The 19,285-nt window shown below is 40.3% G+C and overlaps 1 protein-coding gene across 5 annotated transcripts in view; it reads right to left on the bottom strand.

Annotated features, from left to right (window-relative positions):
• KDM5B (lysine demethylase 5B) overlaps positions 1 to 19,285 on the bottom strand; it is a 79,949-nt gene that overhangs the window by 7,480 nt on the left and 53,184 nt on the right. For 4 of the 5 annotated variants that reach the window (XR_010412228.1, XM_064593993.1, XM_045877020.3 and 1 more), the window contains 9 exons: positions 15,812 to 15,993; positions 15,531 to 15,655; positions 13,796 to 13,946; positions 13,525 to 13,639; positions 12,527 to 12,882; positions 11,345 to 11,483; positions 6,908 to 7,087; positions 6,103 to 6,261; positions 1,415 to 1,900 (listed from right to left, as the gene is read on the bottom strand). Coding sequence is in view for 4 of the 5 variants with exons in the window: in XM_064593993.1 (XP_064450063.1) it covers positions 1,415 to 1,900; positions 6,103 to 6,261; positions 6,908 to 7,087; positions 11,345 to 11,483; positions 12,527 to 12,882; positions 13,525 to 13,639; positions 13,796 to 13,946; positions 15,531 to 15,655; positions 15,812 to 15,993 (1,893 nt within the window). In the remaining variant the exon portion in view is untranslated. The remainder of the gene's footprint in view (positions 1 to 1,414; positions 1,901 to 6,102; positions 6,262 to 6,907; positions 7,088 to 11,344; positions 11,484 to 12,526; positions 12,883 to 13,524; positions 13,640 to 13,795; positions 13,947 to 15,530; positions 15,656 to 15,811; positions 15,994 to 19,285) is intronic. The other variant, XM_064593994.1, reaches the window with a different exon arrangement.

Below are 19,285 nucleotides of genomic sequence, written 5' to 3'. Positions count from 1 at the left end.
GGAAGGCTTTTTCAGATTAAAAATTCTCCCACCAGTCCAAGGAATGTAGTTTGGGTTATCAAGCAGGCAAACAGGAAAGAAGGACTTCAATTCCCAACTGAAAGAAGTCTCCAAGTATTTTAGATTTAGCCAAATCAACTCATATCCACCAAGCCTTTAGTCTTCCTGGTTTTACTTGGACTGATTCCACAGAGGTCAAGAGCACCGTTGGGAAATAAGGTATTTTCTTTGCATGAGAACAGATCTTACAGCCTTTTTATACCCTATGTAATTCTCCTAATGAAGGTTATAACACAATGAACACAGACATGTGCCCCTTTGAGCAAACTGACTGAGGAACTGTCAGATCTCATGCACGTCCACCTTCCTCCCTTCCTTAGTGTTTATTAAAAAGTGCTAGGAGAAACACTCCTTTGACTCTGAACTAGTAAATAAGTAACAGTTGTGTCCCCTCCTTTTGTCAATAAAGGTGAACTTCTAGCCTGTCTTGGGTAAAGAACATAAATGTCTCCCCTATAGGCTACCCAAATGACGACAACTCACCCTATGCAACTAAAATTTAATTCATCATTTGCTAAGACCCAGACACTGTATTTCACAAGCCTGGAAAGAAATGTAAAAGAAAACAAGGATACAAATATGATGGAAATCAATTTTTTGTCTTTTATCTTTGATCAGCTGAACATTTAACTCCTAATTCACTGTGTTAGTACAGCACAAGAGAGCTGCGAGATCTCGGCTAGAGAACTCTGTATGAGATCTGAAAATCAGGTCACACTCATATCAAGGCTGAACACTGCCCTCTGATTGTACTTTTCTGATATTTTCACATTTTTTTCCTGCAGTCACCTTCTATGGAAGAAGACAAAAAACTCTGCCCATCCCAGGGATGGTCAGAAGAATCTTGCTTTTATAGCAGAAAGATCATGGATGGTATGAAACCCACTGCCTTTCCTCTGAAGCAACACACAGTACTCAGACACTTCAGAACTTATTCTTTCCTCCAGGGGCAGTAAGAGACACAAAGCAGAAAGCGCTTTCCCCTCTAGTCAGTGACTTACATGAGAGGAAGCAGGGGGAAAAAAGCAGTCAAATAAAAATCCTAAAACTCCATACATATTAAATATGTGTCTGGAATTCATACACATCAATGGGAAAACTATACGTATCTATGAAAAGGGGAAATCTGCTCTCCAGAAGCAGACTGCCTGAGAGACCCCTTCGGAGTGCCAGGAACAGAGAAAACGAAAGCACGGTAGGGACACAGAGCCCTCGAAGCGGGGAGCTTAAAAGTGAGCACCGGTACCAGTCAAGCCATCACCAGGAACAGCAACAGTACCAGAGCGGAAGGTGCCGGGGAAAGGGACAGAGCTCGGCGGATTCCAGTAACTGGCAAAGAAAAGTCCAGACTCACCTTGTTTGTCTCAGACACCTGTCCTGCTGAAGCTTGCCATCTGCTATACCATAGTCCTGAGCCCACTCGATCTTGCACAGATTTGAGAGTCCCTGATGAAAGCAGCTGCTGGGCTCTGTGTTGCCAGTTCACGGTTCTTTCGATCATATATCGAAGTGCATCTCCCTCAGGAAGGCGAACTCGGATACGCTGCAGGGAAGCCAGCAGGGGCAGAATTTTCTCTAATGGAGGTTTCTCTGACCTCCGACAATGGGGACAAAGCCAGATGCGGGGGCCTTGTGAAATACTGGGTACCGCCACACAGCTACTGTGGAAAGCATCTCTGCAGAGTTCACACTGGATCATGGGGGCAGCTGGGGCCTTCTGACATAGGCAGACTTTCAGCTCCACATCTTGGACAGGTGACAGCAACTTCCCTTCATTGGCTAGTCTGAGAGACTGCAAGGCTTCCATTTCCCTTAGCCGAGCTTCCCCAAGTGTTGCCATCTAAAAAGAATTTAACAATCAAGGACAATGTCAGAGAGAATTCAGCCCTCTCCTAAATCTCAAGGGTCTCAGAGTAGATGATCTACATTTAAATCCTGGCTCCGTCTCACTGAGTTATATGAATGGCCCTGGGCAGCACGTTCCACTGTGGCTAAATGTTCACATGTATAAAATGGAGTTCATAGTACGCCTACCTCCCAGGGCTGCAGTGATGATTACCTGAGAGCCCTGTGCCAGAGCACGCTCTGCCGGGCACACAGTGAACAATGTGAGCAATTACTGAGCACATACTACTTCTTAAAGTCCAACTTCCTTGCACATTTACTTCTCTTAAAAGATACAGGCTTTTCACATTCTACGTGCACTAGTTCCTGGGGTTCTCCATGTTTTCGTAGTTCCATTAGCTTCTGTGTTCTTTTAGAGAGGTACTTTGGATAGAAAAGTCTCTAAAGCAGCCACTACACGATGGCAGTTTATGCCTCTTACTATCTTTAACATTAAGGCCTTATACGTGGGCTGGACACAGTAGATAATGAAACTGGATACCTCATGAGATAATTAAACAGAAAGCACTTTACCAGACTTTTCTTACACACACGTGTGCACGCACATGTACATGCTTTACATAAAATAAGCTCATTAGGGCACAGACAAAAGCAAGCTGCTTTTCTGCAGTGGCAGGTTCTTTCCTCTCTAAACGAGAGCCATGTCCCACGAAAGTGGGGAGTTCAGTTAACCTGTATTAAGAGACTTGAAAATAACACATAAACAGAACCAACTTCACAGTAAAAAGCTCAAGTGACATTGAACATATTCCTGAACAATATTTACAAGATGTCCATTAAGTGAAACCTTTACATGAACGGACTAAGCATCTACTATACAAGGTATCAATATATAAACAGGTCCAGGCATTACAGATCTATTCATTATGCACCATGAAATAAAAGCTATCTAAATGTGATAAACTAAAATCACTGGCTACGTCGAGAGTTAACCACTACCACCTTGAAACTTAATATCCAGTTTCCCCAGTGAAAGGCTGGACTACCGAAGTCCTCCTCCAGCACTTCACTGATATAGAAATACAGATAAATGGGGGGGGGGGGGGGAGTGTAGATTTTAAAAACTGAGTTCTCCGCTCTAGAAACAAAAGCTACAGGCTGCAGGAACCACTCCTTTCCCCAATTCTATTCCCAAATCCTTAAAATGTTAATCTGTCACAGTTAAAACCATTCCCAGTTACCACACCCACCCACCATCAGACCTGTGATGATTCACCAGATAAGGTGCCCTGAGTCTTAAGGCCAGAACGAACTCTCCATTATCTCTTTTTGGAATGGGAAAGAAAATGTATGAATGATTAAGGAAGAAACAAAAAGATCTAGAAGTAAATTAGGTAACAAACCTTTGGTATATTTTTTAAAAATCCACTTATTTCTGTAGACAAAAACAGTGTACAGGCAGTATATATGGGTTATGTGATAACAAGGTGCCTCCCTAGAACTCACGAATGGAGAGCAAACAGCTTATCTTTCAGAGTTCTACTATGAAATCAACAGGTAATGTATGAGTTTTCTTAAGCCAGGGATTCATACACTAGATGGGCAGAGACTAGACTCTGAAAGATATAGCATGCAAAATTCAAAACAGACAGTGGCTTTACAAAAATAGACCACAGTAACAGTGGAAAGCAGCTCCTTAAAAAAACCAGAATGATGCTCAAGCAGCACAATCTGATTAAAAACTGACTCAATATACAAATATGCCCTAAGGAAGTCTGTGTCAAAATACACAAATCAAGGCAATCCCACGTCAGTCACCAGAGAAGTCAGGTAGCTACAAAGGAACGGACTGGGAAGAAGATGCCCTGACCAGAGATTAATCCCATCTAGTCCAGTCCTTGGAGCTGGGATAGTCCAGTTCTACAGTGGGCAACACTCTGTGCCACTTAAAGCACCCAGGTGGGACTACATCCAACTAAAAAGCTTTTGCTCAACAAAGGAAACCAACGAAATTAAAAGGTGACCTACAGAATAGAAGAAAGTATTGGCAAAGCACACACCTGATAAGGGGTTAATATCCAAAATAGATAAAGAACACATACAACTTAATAGCAAAAAACAAACATAGGCAGAGGATAGGACTATTTTTCTAAAGAAGACATACAAAGATGACACAGGTATATGAAAAGATGGTCAACCATGAAACTGCAAATCAAAATCATAATGCAAGATCACCTCACACCTAGCAGAATGGCTATTATATCAAAAATGCCAAGAAGTAACACATGTTGGTGAGGATGTGGAAAAAAAAGGGAACCCTGTGCACTGTTGGTGGGAATGTAAATCAGTACAGTCACTCTGGAAAACAATATGGAGGCTCCTCAAAAAATTAAAAATAGAAATACCAAATGATCCAGCAATTCAATTCCACTTCTGGGTATTTATCTGAAGAAAGAAAAACACTAACTTATTAAAAAGCTACCTGCACCCCCCATGTTCACTGCAACATTATTTACAGTAGCCAAGACATGGAAGCAACTCAAGTGTCCATCAGTGGATGAACGGATAAAGAAGATGTGGTGTATGTACATACAATAGAATATTATTCAGCCATTAAAAAAAAAAAAGGAAATCTCGCCACTTGCAACAATATAGATGGATTGTAATTGCGTTGGGCTAAGTGAAATAAGTCAAAGACTAATATTGTATGAATCCAAAAAAAAAAAAAACCCAAAAAACCCCAAACCCACAGTTAACAGAGAACAAATCAATGGCTGCCAGAGGCAGGGGGTGGGGAGTGGGCTAACTGGGTAAAGGCAGTCTAAAGGTACAAACTTCCTGTTATAAAATAAGTCCTGAGGATATAAGGTACAGCATGCTGACTATAGTTAATACTGTACCGTATTGTATACTTGGACATGGCTAAGAGTAGATTTTTAAATTTCTCACCATAAGAAAATGTTTGTAACTATGTGCGGTGATTGATGTTAACTATTAACTAGACTTATTGCGGTGATCAATCAAATCACTATGCTGTACACTTGAAACTAACATAATGTTATATGCCAATTATAGCTCAATAAAAGAAAAAAATCTAAGCATCCAAATTACCTATCTTCTTTTGTTCTAATACTGTGGGGCTCACTGACTATGAGTTAAGACTCTGCTTCACTGAGGGTTGCTGGAGTGGGGGGTGGGGTGGGAGGGATGGGGTGACTGGGTGATAGACACTGGGGAGGGTATGTGCTCTGGTAAGCGCTGTGAATTGTGCAAGACTGTTGAATCTCAGATCTGTACCTCTGAAACAAATAATGCAATGTATGTTAAGAAAAAAAAAAGAAGAAGGTAGCGGGAGGGGAAGAATGAAGCGGGGGAAATCGGAGGGGTAGCCGAACCATGAGAGACAATGGACTCTGAAAAACAAACTGAGGGTTCTAGAGGGGAGGGGGGTGGGAGGATGGGTTAGCCTGGTGGTGGGTATTGAGGAGGGCACATTCTGCATGGAGCACTGGGTGTTATGCACAAACAATGAATCATGGAACACTTCATCTAAAACTAATGATGTAATGTATGGGGATTAACATAAGAATAAAAAAAATTTATACTTAAAAAAAAAAAAAAGACTCTGCTTCAGCTTCTTATGATGATACCAGCTTTGAATCAACAGTGCTTACTAAATGAAGTCAGACTCAAAGGTATCCAATACACTTTTAAGTGTATTTTTTAAGCATGTGTGTTTGTGTATTTATTTATTTTACTTACTTACTTAGTAAGCTCTATGCCCAACGTGGGGCTTGAACTCACAACCCTGAGATGAAGAGTCACACGCTCCACCCACTGAGCCAGCCAGGCACCCCTTATGTGTATTTCCTGTTGTAAATTAGTAAGTTGGCAGTACAGTTTCACTTATCTGTTAACCTTGATATCCTCAGTCAGCATCCCGGGATCAACCCACAGGCAATGACAAGACAGTCTGCAGAACTCAGACTGGGAGGCCCTCCCTGTACCTGCTGCACCTCTATGTATCTTCTACTCAAAACGTTTACATTTGACAATTTTCAGAAAGTCTTTTTGGTAAAACGGAGTACTCTTAAGGTTACCCTTTTACATACCTTACCAATATCCCTGTGAACAAGAAAGGGTTAGAAATCATCCCCCCTAAGCAACAGAGAAAGAAGAAAAAGCCCCACTACGTACAGCTGAAGCAGTCTCCTTGCTTTCACTTAAAGCTCTCTCCAGGTCACTCAGACTCTCTAGTTTGGTGCTTTTCTTCTTTCCACTTGGCAAGGGCTCCTTGAACTTTCTCTGCTTCCTCTTCAATCCCCAAAGGCCAATGTCACATCGAGGACACAGCACCTAATGTGGGGCAAAGCACAACTACCGGTAAGATGGATTTCAGATAAAGCCTTAGGAAGCCCCACAGTAAAAGCCTAAGCAGTGGGAAGGATGTAAACTTATTATCTAACATTTTCTCTGTCACATGCCACTCTAAAGCCAGAAAACTCTTCTGTATAAAGGGAAGGAGGGAGGGAATGAATTTCACAAAACACTGACTTTGATTATAGATTGGGTGAAACCGTAAGTTCAATGTGATATACACCAATTCCAGTCATAATGTACAACCGGTATCAGCTTACAAAAAATACACAAAGTGCAACTCCAGCACCTCATGAGAGGTGGAGAAGACCATTTACCAGGCTTATTAAATGCAAATGGTGCAGCATGGCCAAGGTTAAAAAAAAGTCCAATTTCAACCCAGACTGAGGAACTTCAATGAGAAAAATGTTCTTCTTTAGATATTGAATGCTATCCCTAAATGTATCCAGGTAACACTTAAAGGTTATTTCACTGGCAGTTCAGAAGAATTTCCCTGGCTCTACTGAAAAAAATAACTCCCAGAATGTAGATCAGTCAGCGACGCCACCTTTGTGAGGGAAGGGACTGCATGTTCTATAAGCTAAGAGATCCTAAGGTCTTGTAGATGGGCTGGTTGCAAACTTACCTCTAAGAGAGAATATGGAGAATTCTCAGTCAAGAATGTATTAGCAGCACATTCCTTCCAAGCCTGGACCTCAGCTACTAGTAATTCCAGTCTTGGTAAAGAATTTAGATGTACTGGGATAGATCGGCCTCGGGTAACAAGTTCTATGAGCGTGTCTAACACTGGCACGCGTCCTCCAACCTAACGAGTCAAGAGAAATTGTAGCAACTTAGAAAAAAGAGTACTTCTCTGCAAAGTGGGAAAAGCACAATTCAGAGTAGACCTACTCCATTATTTCAACATGTTAATTTCATAGAGATGGACAAAATTTGCCAGCTGACCAATGATAGTGGGGGTGTGGGTAACATGTCTTCCTTCACTTAACAAATACTTTAAAAGAACCTAGTTTGTGCTAGTCCCCAAGGATACAACTATGAACAGGACATACACTGTGATCTCTTTGTTGACTTTTTATGCCCTTCCTTGTCATCTTTTTTTTTTTTAAGATTTTATTTATTTGCAAGAGAGAGAATGAGGGACAGAGAGCATGAGAGGGAGGAGGGTCAGAGGGAGAAGCAGACTCCCTGCCGAGCAAGGAGCCCGATGCGGGACTCGATCCCGGGACTCCGGGATCATGAACTGAGCCGAAGGCAGTTGCTTAACCAACTGAGCCACCCAGGCGCCCTCACTTGTCATCTTGATCCCTATAGATAGCTTGAAAAAAATTAAAGAGAAATGTAGATTTGCAATAACTCAAAAGGTTTTCACGCTGACTTATGTTAACAAAAGCAACAATATTTTACTCCAATCCACCCAATGATGAAGTAACTCAGTATAAATTATTCAGAAAACTAAAATGAGGAAAAAGTCCCACTGGTTCTCAAACTTTCATATGCATTAAGAATAATCTGGAATGCTTATTTAAACAAGTTTCCTGGGCCCCACCCCTAGATATTCTGATTCAGGTCACCAGGGAAGAATCCATGAATTTACATTTCTTAACAAGTTTCCAGATGATGCTGATGCTTTTGGTACTGGGACCACATTTAAGGTGTTATTTGTTTATCTGAGTGAGAGAGAGAGTGAGCACAAGCAGGGAGAGGGGCAGAGGGGCAGAGAGGAGCAGATTCCCCACTGCGCAGGGAGCCCAATGCGGGGCTCTATCCCAGGATCCTGGGATCATGACCTGAGCCAAAGGCAGACACTTAACCGACTGAGCCACCCAGGCACTCCTGGCACCACATTTTGAGAATGAGAGACCCAAACTGGAAGAAGAATAAAAACATTAGGTTGGGTGTGGGGAGCACTAGTGTCCCTCTATACAATGGTAAATCTTAGCTTCACTAAGCAGGTCATCAAAATGTGTCTCCTGATGTGAAGCCATACAAAGTATATAGTATCAGCTGATATTTTGATATTATTCTAAGTAAAAAGTATTTAACTTCAATCCATCAACTCTTTGAAACTAACTTCCAATTTAGAGGAAACACCGAAGATAGAACATACCACAAGGAAATAACCAGACAAATCCAGAAGGTAGAACTTACCACGGGGTAACTATTCTAGACAGTGACATGAAAGAAAGTAGGGTAGGGAAGAAAACACCACAAGATTCAAAGAAACTTAAAGACACATGTCAATAAGGTACAACATGTGGTGGTGGACTAGATAAACAACCAGAAGGGAAATTTTTGGGGAAATTGGGGAAAACTGAATATAGACTAGGAACTTGATGTTTCACTCCTTTGGTATTTATTCTTACAGGATTGGAACTGTAAGTGTGTAAATGTTCTGCTAGACACTTAAAGTGACTCACAAAATACATGCTGTCTTTAATATTTAATTTAGAAATAAATGGAATGCTACCTATGTGTAAAGCAGAATACTGAGTAACATTGTAAAATACATAATCCACTAAATATGAAGAGGCTCCTTGTTGTTAGTCACATCTCTCCATTAGTCCTTAAGTATATGATGCAAGTAAAGGCCAGGCTATTATTTCAGGAATGGAGCAAAACTTGCTTTTTGTCCTTGTGGGCACTATTGAAAACAAAGTACTAAGTAGTATACACATTACAAAATATAAATAGAGCAAGCCTACCCAGAAATATGTCCTCTTTCTGACCTCACATGCTCATCTCTCCTTATTGCAATGACCTCACCTTGCCTTTCTGGCTGCCACCAATCATAAGTAAAAAGGGGGACTGTGATTAAAACTAATCAACTATAGTTCCAACCATCATTAACAAGAGCCTGCATCTAAAACTCCCATTAAGGAAGTTTATGTACACAGTAAATACTTCCCTTGGTTTTTTCTTTGGCTAGCTGGGGTCACCCCTTAATTAAGTAATAATATTTATCAAACAACAGCATATTCTCTCTTCCCTTTTAACTAGAATTGATGACCAGATGTTTTGTTGCAAACATCTGGCTAAATCTGCCTGGTTTGGCATTTCTTGTTAGCAAAATTAATCAATTAGCACAACTTAAAATTAGACAAATATTCAGAAAACCAGATAGTATTTTTTATTCTTGGAATCTGATGGCTTCAACAAAACAGAACTTGAGACTCAAGTATGAGATAAATTTTTAAAAACCTAGCACGTTGGGGCGCCTGGGTGGCTCAGATGGTTAAGCGTCTGCCTTCGGCTCGGGTCATGATCCCGGGGTCCTGGGATCGAGTCCCACATCGGGCTCCTGACTCAGCGGGGAGTCTGCTTCTTCCTCTCCCTCTGCCTCTCCCACTGCTCATGTTCTCTCTCTCTCTGTATCTCTGTGTCTCAAATTAATAAATAAAATCTTTAAAAAAAAAAAAATAAAAAAAATAAAAACCTAGCACATTAAATAATTCAAAGATCTTTTTTTCTCAATAGGTCCATAAGACCTACTGATCTACAAAGATTACGAAGATAAAGGAAGACACTCCCCACCAACCACTTTTCAAATGAAGTTATCCAGCTGCAATTGTGTAAATCACAGAATGCCTTTTGTCTGTACCTTAATAATGCTACAAGTGAATTTAACTCTTTTTTATTTAATTTTTTTTTTTAAGATTTTATTTAGTTATTTGACAGAGAGGGAAAGAGAGAGAGAGAGAGCACAAGCAGGGGGAGGAAACAGAGGGAGAGGGAGAAACACACTCCCCGCTGAGCAGGGAGCCCAACGCGGGGCTCGATCCCAGGACCCAGGGATCATGAACTAAGTCAAAGGCAGATGCTCAACCGACTGAGCCACCCAAGAGCCCCTGAATCTAACTCTTTTTTAACGTATAGGCAAGTCATTAAGTATGACATCAAACATAGGACCATATATACTTAGTGCTGATTACTTTGGAACTTGTTAAGTTTCATTTCTTTTGTAGGGGTAGGGAGGCGCTTTAAGTCACTACTTGGTGAGGGGCACCTGGGTGGCTCAGTTGGTTAAGCAACTGCCTTTGGCTCAGGTCATGATTCTGGAGTCCCAGGATCAAGTCCTGCATCGGGATCCCTGCTCAGCAGGGAGTCCGTTCTCCCTCTGACCCTCTATCTCATGCTCTCTTTCTTATTCTTTCTCTCACAAATAAATAAATAAAATCTTTAAATTAAAAAAAAAAAGTCACTACTTGGTGAAAAATTCCTACGCCCCGGCCTACTTTCGCCTTGTAATCATATAACCAGATTCATTACATCTGCTACTCTTGATTGTCTGTACTTGAAGTTGTTAAAAAGCCAACAAGAGACAACTGTACTCAAAGATCAGAAACTACCTTTCCCCCACAACTTCCATTTTTAGCTTTCTCTTCGATCCTTTTTTTTTTAAGATTTTATTTATTTATTTGACAGAGAGAGAGAGAGAGAGCACATGCACAAGGAGGCAGAGCAGCAGGCAGAGGGAGGAGGGAGGGAGAAGCAGGCTCTCTGCTGAGCAGGGAGCCCAACGCAGGGCTCAATCCCAGGACCCTGGGATCATGACCAAGCTGAAGGCAGACGCTTAACCGACTGAGCCACTCAGGCGCCCATACTTTATCTTCAATCCTTAACCAAGTACTCAAGTTTGTTAAGAAGATCCCAAGCTCCCAGAAAAAGTTGGTTGAATTATCTAAACTTTATTGAGCCAACTGGTCAGGACAATAGATGGGTAAGTACATTTACATAAGGTTGAATAAATTATTAATCTGGCCAACCGAAAAGACTGAATCTGTATGGTGAAATCCAACATAGTACCCTTTATTAAATTATTACTCTTCATAGATGCACTTATACACTCAAGACATTTTTTTCTTTTTTCTTTTCTTTTCTTTATTTATTTGACGGAGAAAGAGAGCACAAGCAGGGAGAGGGAGAAGCAGGCTCCCCGCTAAGCAGAGAGCCCGATGTGGGGCTCCATCCCAGGGCCCTGGGATCATGACCTGAGCCAAAGGCAGATGCTTAACCGACTGAGGCACCCAGGCGCCCCGAGACATTTTTTTCTTAAACCAACCTGCAGGGCCTCCACATCCTGAAGCCAGTCCCTGGCTCTCTGCACTGAGTCTTTCAGAGCTGCACCATTTGGCAGATATGCGGGGATCTCCTCAATTTCCTTAACTGCTGTAGCAAGGCTGTTCAATGAATGCCGAGGTCTACAAAAATGAAATATAAGAACTACTTAACATTTTATATGGTGGTTCATTTTTCTTAAGGTTTACTAAATAAGCTAGAAAAACCATTTCAAAAGAAATTCAGTATAGCAAATAAATTTTTTTCAAATGTCAATAACTACTAGATATCAAATTAAGTTTCAAATGTCTGCATAAAACTTAAGAGCATCTAAGATAAAGGAAATGACCCAGTGAAACATTTAAGTTTTACTTATCCCTGATTTTATCCTGCTATAACCACAAACTTTTCATTTGCATTAGGTAACTTAATGATAATTTACTGTGTTGAACTACATACACTGTCAAGATTCATACCGTTTCACTAAGAAAATTTAAATTCTCTAGGGTATCAACATACCAAAAGCATAGTATCAAAAAATATGCTCTCTGCTCAATGACCACTATTTTAGGGTTACAAAAGAATGTCTGTAACCATGTATTTTTTTTCTTGTACTCTATGTTATCAACTGGACCAATGAAGATCTGTTAGACAGAAAGCAAAATTAAGGAGGGGTGATCTTTCTCCCCTCAGATGGTTTACTTGAGTCCAATCAAATCTCTCTCACACGGGTAAGGTGTCCTGAATTACTAAGGAACGGCAAAAATGTACATTCCTATTCCTGTTGGTAATTACTGGCACTATCTTCATTTTACAGAATGGTGTCAGTAAGACTCCTTGGGAATTTATTAACTGTGGGTTTAAATAGTTTTTCACTTTTTTGTAAAACTTTTTCTTCTCTCAAAGATGGTATCATTGGGGCCCAAAGAAATTTCATTAAAACAACTCTAGAAAAGGCAATTCCATCTGAACCATTCCTTTTTCAATCAGTAAAGTAAGAAGAAAATTAATACTCTTTTACTCAAGTTCCAAAGCAGCCCCAACATCTCAACTATTTCTACATGTATTCTACATGTACAGCTGCAGCTTTTGAACATCGGTCACATGCCAATCACTGTGCTCTACTGCTCTAAGATGAACATATTACCCAACCTTCCCCGAGAGAGAGGTGAGTTTGCTTTTTTACCTGGCCTTGAGAAGACTCTTGGCTTTGTCATCCCAGTGCTCTGACACTGTAAGCAGTTCCTGAAGCCGGGCCATTGCTTTCTCCACTGCTGAATATGGGGCCAGACCCACCCCTAGGTCTATGAGACGTCTCATATCATCTAATGTAAGGGAGCTGGGGTCTAGGCAAGCTTGCTGCACCTCTTCTAGCCAACGGGCCTGCTCCAGACGAATACGCATCTCAGCAAGCTGTGGAAGTTCAACATCAAATTCAAAGCTGACATCTAGCAAGTCTTGCAGCTCTGCAGCACTGGGCATTTCCTCAGAGAGCAATTTCTGGCTATGCTGTTGGAAATCTTCTACACGATTCAGGAGATCCTAAAAAAACACAGGTTGTTGTATCAAAATAGTAATTTCAGTAATTGGATTCTTTAGAATCTTGAATACATATTCAATGTGACTCTTCCATCTCATAGGATTTTAGCAATAGTATGGGCAAATGAGATAATATATAACCCAAATGACAGCTAAAAGAAGTGACTATAACAGACCTTTTACCAACTGCAAGGAGTAGCAGGTGGTTACTTTTAAGGTAAAAATTTCCAACTTTATCTCTCCTTTGTAGGCCTGTTATAATCTCTTTATACACACACACACACACACACACACACACCACTCAGTAGATTATTAAAAACATCTGCAGGGCGCCTGGGTGGCTCAGTTGGTTGAGCGACTGCCTTCGGCTCAGGTCATGATCCTGGAGTCCCGGGATTGAGTCCCGCATCGGGCTCCCTTCTCAGCAGGGAGTCTGCTTCTCCCTCTGACCCTCCTCTCTCTCATGCTCTCTATCTCATTCTCTCTCAAATAAATAAATAAAATCTTTAAAAAAAACAAACAAAATAAAACATCTGCAAATAAATGTACAAATTAACCACCCAAGATGACTTAATCACGTCAACTGAATTTATTTACAAACTAGAGGATTACCAAAGTGCTTCCCCACACATCCCTAAGTGTTACCTTTAGCAAAGGTGTTTGACTAAGGACACATGGAAGCGCATACAGCTGTGTCACAAACTGTCGGAGCTCATTCACTGTCAATTGATTTTGGGATTTTCCTCCACCAGATCGGTATCTATAAAGACAAAGTCCCAAAGAAGCCATGAGAATATGATATATTCACCATTCTCAGATTCAATGTCACAGGAATACTGAACAGAAGGAAAAACTACTCACAACAGGTTCCCAAGTTTAGTCACCAAAGAGTCCAAACTCAAACGGAAGTACATACCTAGTTTGCCTTTTGCCATTAAGCAGCTGCTGAGCAACAGAAGCACACTTCTCTGCATCCTGTGTGACTAAGCGAAGGTGACGCAAAAGATCATTGTCTGGGAATTTCTTCATTTCAGATTCTTCAATTAAAGCCTTAAAGCTGACAAGGCCTAGGAATAAAGAAAAGGTCATTTTTTCTGTGTTCATTATGTTTATTAGGAGTGGTATGAAATACAAAAGGAGAGTTTGCTTTTATATTTGCAATGTTTTAAATCATTAATAAATTTGTTCATTTAAGGGATGCCTGGGTGGCTCAGTTGGTTAAGCGTCTGCCTTCGGCTCAGGTCATGATTCCAAGGTCCTGGAATCGAGTCCCGCATCAGGCTCCTTGCTCAGCGGGGAGCCTGCTTCTCCCTCTCTCTCTGCTGCTCCCCCTGCTTGTGCTCTCTCTCTCTGACAAATAAATAAATAAAATCTTAAATTTGCTCATTTAATTTTTATTTTTTGGCTAAGGATAGAGTGTTTTATTTTTATTTTTTAAGTTTTATTTTATTTTTAAATAATTTCTATACCCAATGTGGGGCTCGAACTCACGACCCTAAGATCAAGAGTCGCATGCTCTTCCAACTGAGCCAGCCAGGAGCCCCTTTAGAGTGTTTTATTTTATTTTATTTTTTTTATTAGATTTTATTTATTTATTTATTTATTTGAGACAGAGAGAATGAGAGACAGAGAGCATGAGAGGGAGGAGGGTCAGAGGGAGAAGCAGACTCCCTGCCGAGCAGGGAGCCCGATGCGGGACTCGATCCCGGGACTCCAGGATCATGACCTGAGCCGAAGGCAGTCGCTTAACCAACTGAGCCACCCAGGCGCCCCCCCTTTAGAGTGTTTTAAACACAAGTGCCTAGAGCTGCTCTTCAGTGTGGAAATGTTTCAGGGGCACCTGAGTGGCTCTGTCGTTAAGCGTCTGCCTTTGGCTTAAGTCATGATCCCAGGGTCCTGGGATTGAGCCCTGCATCGGGCTCCCTGCTCGGCAGGAAGCCTGCTTCTCCCTCTCCCACTCTCCCTGCTTTTGTTCCCTCTCTTGCGGTCTCTCTCTGTCAAATAAATAAGTAATTTTTAAAAATCTTTAAAAAAAAATATTTTTAAAAATGTGGAAATGTTTCAGAGATGGAAAACAATGGACTTGTCAAAACAAGGCAAATGTAGATCTCTCATTGTTGCATAGACCAGTCCTTTCTCCTGCACTTTGTAAGTGATGGGAAAGGAAGTTGTGACTTTCAAGGTAATAACAAGAGACAGAAACTGTGACTTTGATTAGCACTCAAAAGTGATAAACCAGAAACTCCTAATTTAATAACATGCTTCCTTTGTGTTGGGGGTTGGTGGATTATATTAATTTTAAAAAAACATTTTAAAAATGTTTTTCTAAGGTTCCACATAAAATGTGAAATATTTTTGTTTCTGAGACAAGAGGTGTAAAGGTTATTCCGTTTCCTAACAATATGATCTTTGTTAAAAACATGATCTTGTACAATTCATCTATCAAGATTTTCCTCTAAGGGCATCTGCCTAATCCACTCATGGCTTTAAAACTTTCTCTGCTTACACTCCATAAACCTGGTTAAACAGGGGAACTAAACAAGGACAAAGTCAGGTTATTTCAAGTAATCTGTTCATTGATAACTATGTTGGCTACATTACAATCAGTCCCAATTTGCCAATCAGCAAGCTACATTTTGTATAACACATACTTTTCTTTTTGTTAATCTTTGCCTCCAAAGCTTCATTCACATTCAGGGCCCATTCATTGTAAGATTCTGCTCGAAGCTTCAGTGCATTCATCATGGGGTAGAGATCATCCAGAGTGTATCTATACCTGGAAACAGAATAGCAGACTTAGTTTTGAGATATCTGGGTTTGGAGAAAATCATACACTTTATATTCAGTATTTCAATCCTAGAACAGAAATGTCACTGAGCTTTCATTAAGGATTTAGGGTTTTCCATAGAAAAAGACCATTCTTCCTACTCACCTCAGTTTATATTTATAAGGAGGACAGGAACACAATTCTTTTACATGATGGAGGCAAACAAGCAGGCCAGGTTTACAAGAACAGGAGATGGCAGACATGAAGCATGTGGTTTTACATTTTATACACTGACGCTCATCATCTGGCAACAGCTCAAAATCCATTCTTTCCGAATCAATTACTCCCTAGAATAAAGTGTACTTTAGAGATTTCCAAAGGATAATATAATCCACCAACCCCCAACACAAACACGTAATAGTTGAGTTTTAAAATTAAAAAAAAAAAAAAAAAAGGGAGTAGGGGCAGCCTTACCAAAATAGAAGTGCGTGATTAAAAATACGTAAAAGTAACAATGACCTAGCAAATATGGGCCAGGTAAACTACCTCACTTGTTTGGGAAGAACCTCTTTTTGGACAAGGTAGATCCTTATGTTTGGCCATTTTGATCAGAGTATGAAAACATTTATTAATAGGACTGTAAACTATTGAGATTTGCTCTTTATTCTACTCCAAATTGGCTCTACCCATAGTTTGGGTATAGATGAAAGGAGTAAGGGCGCCTGGGTGGCTCAGTCATTAAGCGTCTGCCTTCGGCTCAGGTCATGATCCCAGGGTCCTGGGATCGAGCCGCTCATTGGGCTCCCTGCTCCGTGAGGAGCCTGCTTCTCCCTCTCCCACTCCCCCTGCTTGTGTTCCTGCTCTCGCTATCTCTCTGTCAAATAAATACATAAAATCTTTAAAAAAAAAAAAAAAAAAAGAAAGGAGTAAAAGAAATGTATATACTTTGTACTTCAGAGGAAATATTATATAGGACGTCAGATTAATACCGGTAGCTAGAGAATCCATAAAAAGAACAAAAGTAAATAAAAAGGAAAGAAGATGAAAAGACTATCATGAAAGGATTATTGATGGGAAGATGCTGAATAGTCAATTAGCTTTCACATGCAAAGTTACCTAAAGGGATATTATTTATCTGAAAATGTTAGAAATATATACAAGACACTAAAGCCATAATAAATCATTTCCTAATTGAAACAGTGTCAAGAAAAATGAGGTCTTAAAAAGTAAATTTCAACTGCAGTTTGTAACACCTAGAGAGCCCTCCCTACAATATACCTTTTGTCACTGAAAGATCAAGCTCCGACCACCTTTTCTCCTTATCCAAAACTGGATCCAAATCCAACCATGAGAATGCCAGAATCTGATTAAGTCAATTTATGAACCATCTGTTTTATTCTGACCACTTCACTTCCTGCTGATTACATGGACCAACAAAGACAGAGGAGAGTAAGAAACCCACTAATGAATGAATTTTGGTTTTAAACCAGAACTGATCAGGGATGCCTGGGTGGCTCAGTTGGTTAAGCCTCTGCCTTTGGCTCAGGTCATGGTCCCAGGGTTCTGGGATCGACTCCTGCATCGGCCTCCTTGCTCAGAAGGGAGCCTACTTCTCCCTCTCCCTCTACCTGCCGCTCCCCCTACTTGTGCTCTCTCACTCTCTCTCTCTCTAACAAACAAAATCTAAAAATAAATAAATAAATAAACTGGAACTGATCATTAAAAAGGACTTCAAGATAAAAATGGTTGCAATTTTTACTTAAAATGAGATTAAGGGCCAACTTTATGGATCTTAGTTGAGAATGAATCATATACAGTTCGCCCAATTTTAATTTGTCAGTTTCCATATCTGGAAAAAAAATGTAAATCCTCAAAGTTCCACAGATGAGTTACCATTATTTAATTATTTATTTTTAAAGATTTTGTTTATTTGACAGAGAGAGACACAGCAAGAAAGGGAACACAAGCAGGGGGAGTAGGAGAGGGAGAAGCAGGCTTCCCACCGAGCAGGGAGCCCAATGTGGGGCTCGATCCCAGGACCCTGGGATCATGACCTAAGCCGAAGGCAGACGCTTAACGACTGAGCCACCGAGTTACCACTATTGATGTAAGACCTTAGTAAGGCACTTAAACCCTCTGGGCATTGTTTTCCCTAACTGTAAAATATCAGGGGAAGGTGAATAAGCTTGCTGTTGGTCCATAACAGGCTTCAGAGAGCCAACATTCAAGGATTCTATCTAAAAAGTCACATAAAAAAAAAAAGTTAATGTGACTCTATTTGCAGATACCACTGTCCCAAAATAATCTAAAAAAGGCCAGTAGAACAATGAGTTTAGCAAGGTTGCAGGACATAAAAAGTCAATATACAGAAATCAATTATATTTATAAATACTAGCAATAAACCGTTTGAAATAAAAAAATTTTAAGGTATCATTTATAATAATATCAAAAACCGGGCGCCTGGGTGGCTCAGTTGGTTAGGCGACTGCCTTCGGCTCAGGTCATGATCCTGGAGTCCAGGGATCGTGTCCCGCATCGGGCTCCCTGCTCAGCAGGGAGTCTGCTTCTCCCTCTGACCCTCCCCCTCTCATGTGCTCTCTCTCAAATAAATAAATACAATCTTTTAAAAAAAAAAAAAAAACCCAAAGTACATCATTTTAAACCCAAGAAAATATGTGTAAGATCTGTGTGCTGCAATCTACAAAATAATGAAAGAACTCAAGAAGACCTAAATAAATGGTTCATATACTATGTCCATGAATTGGAAGACTTAACATTATTAAGATATCAATTCTCCCAACTATATTCATGGATTTAATGGCGTCCCAATGAAACCCTAGCAAGATTTTTGGTAGAAATCTATAAGCCAATTCTCAAATTCATATGGAAAGCAAAGGAACTAAAATAGCCAAACCAATTTTTAAAATGAACAAAGTTGGAGGACTCACACTATCTCATTTCAAGACTTATTACAAAGTTAGAGTAATCAAAACCATATGGTTAAGAGCAAGAGAATAAATGCATAGGTTAAGAGAATAAAACAAAGTCTAGCAATAGACCCATATATATATATGTGGTGAACTGATTTCAAAACAAAGGTGCCAGGGCATTTCAATGGAAAAAGAATGTTAGTCTCAAGAAATGGTGCTGGAACAATGAGAAATCCATATGCAAAAAAAGTAATTTCAACCCACACCTTGCACCATAAATAAAAATTACCTGAGATGGATTAAAGATTTACATGTAAAATCTAAAACTAAAAATTCTAGAGGACTAACAGGAGAAGGTCTTTGTGACTTTGGGTTAGGTAAGATTTCTTAAAGACATAAAGACAAAGGGGTGTCTTAGTCGGTCAAACATCTGACTCGTCAGTTCAGGTTGTGATCTCAGGGTGGTGAGATCGAGGCCCACCTCAGCGGCGAGTCTGCTTCAGATTCTCTCCCTTTCCCCCTGCCCTCCCCCCCCCACAAAAAAGATGCATAAAAGAAACTGCTTAATTGAACTTCATCAAAATAAAAAACTTCTGCTATTAGAAAGACAGTGCTCTGAGACTGAAAAAATAAGCACTGACTGGAAAAAATATTTGCAGAACACTTATCTGATAAAGGACTGGTATACAGAATGAATAGAAATCTCGCA

The sequence above is a fragment of the Mirounga angustirostris genome, unplaced genomic scaffold (assembly GCF_029215605.1).
Source record: "Mirounga angustirostris isolate CCGP_5_RB_7025 unplaced genomic scaffold, mMirAng1.0.hap1 SCAF_6, whole genome shotgun sequence".
In the NCBI taxonomy this organism is placed as follows: Eukaryota; Metazoa; Chordata; class Mammalia; order Carnivora; family Phocidae; genus Mirounga; species Mirounga angustirostris.
This window is presented reverse-complemented; position numbering and strand designations above follow the sequence as displayed.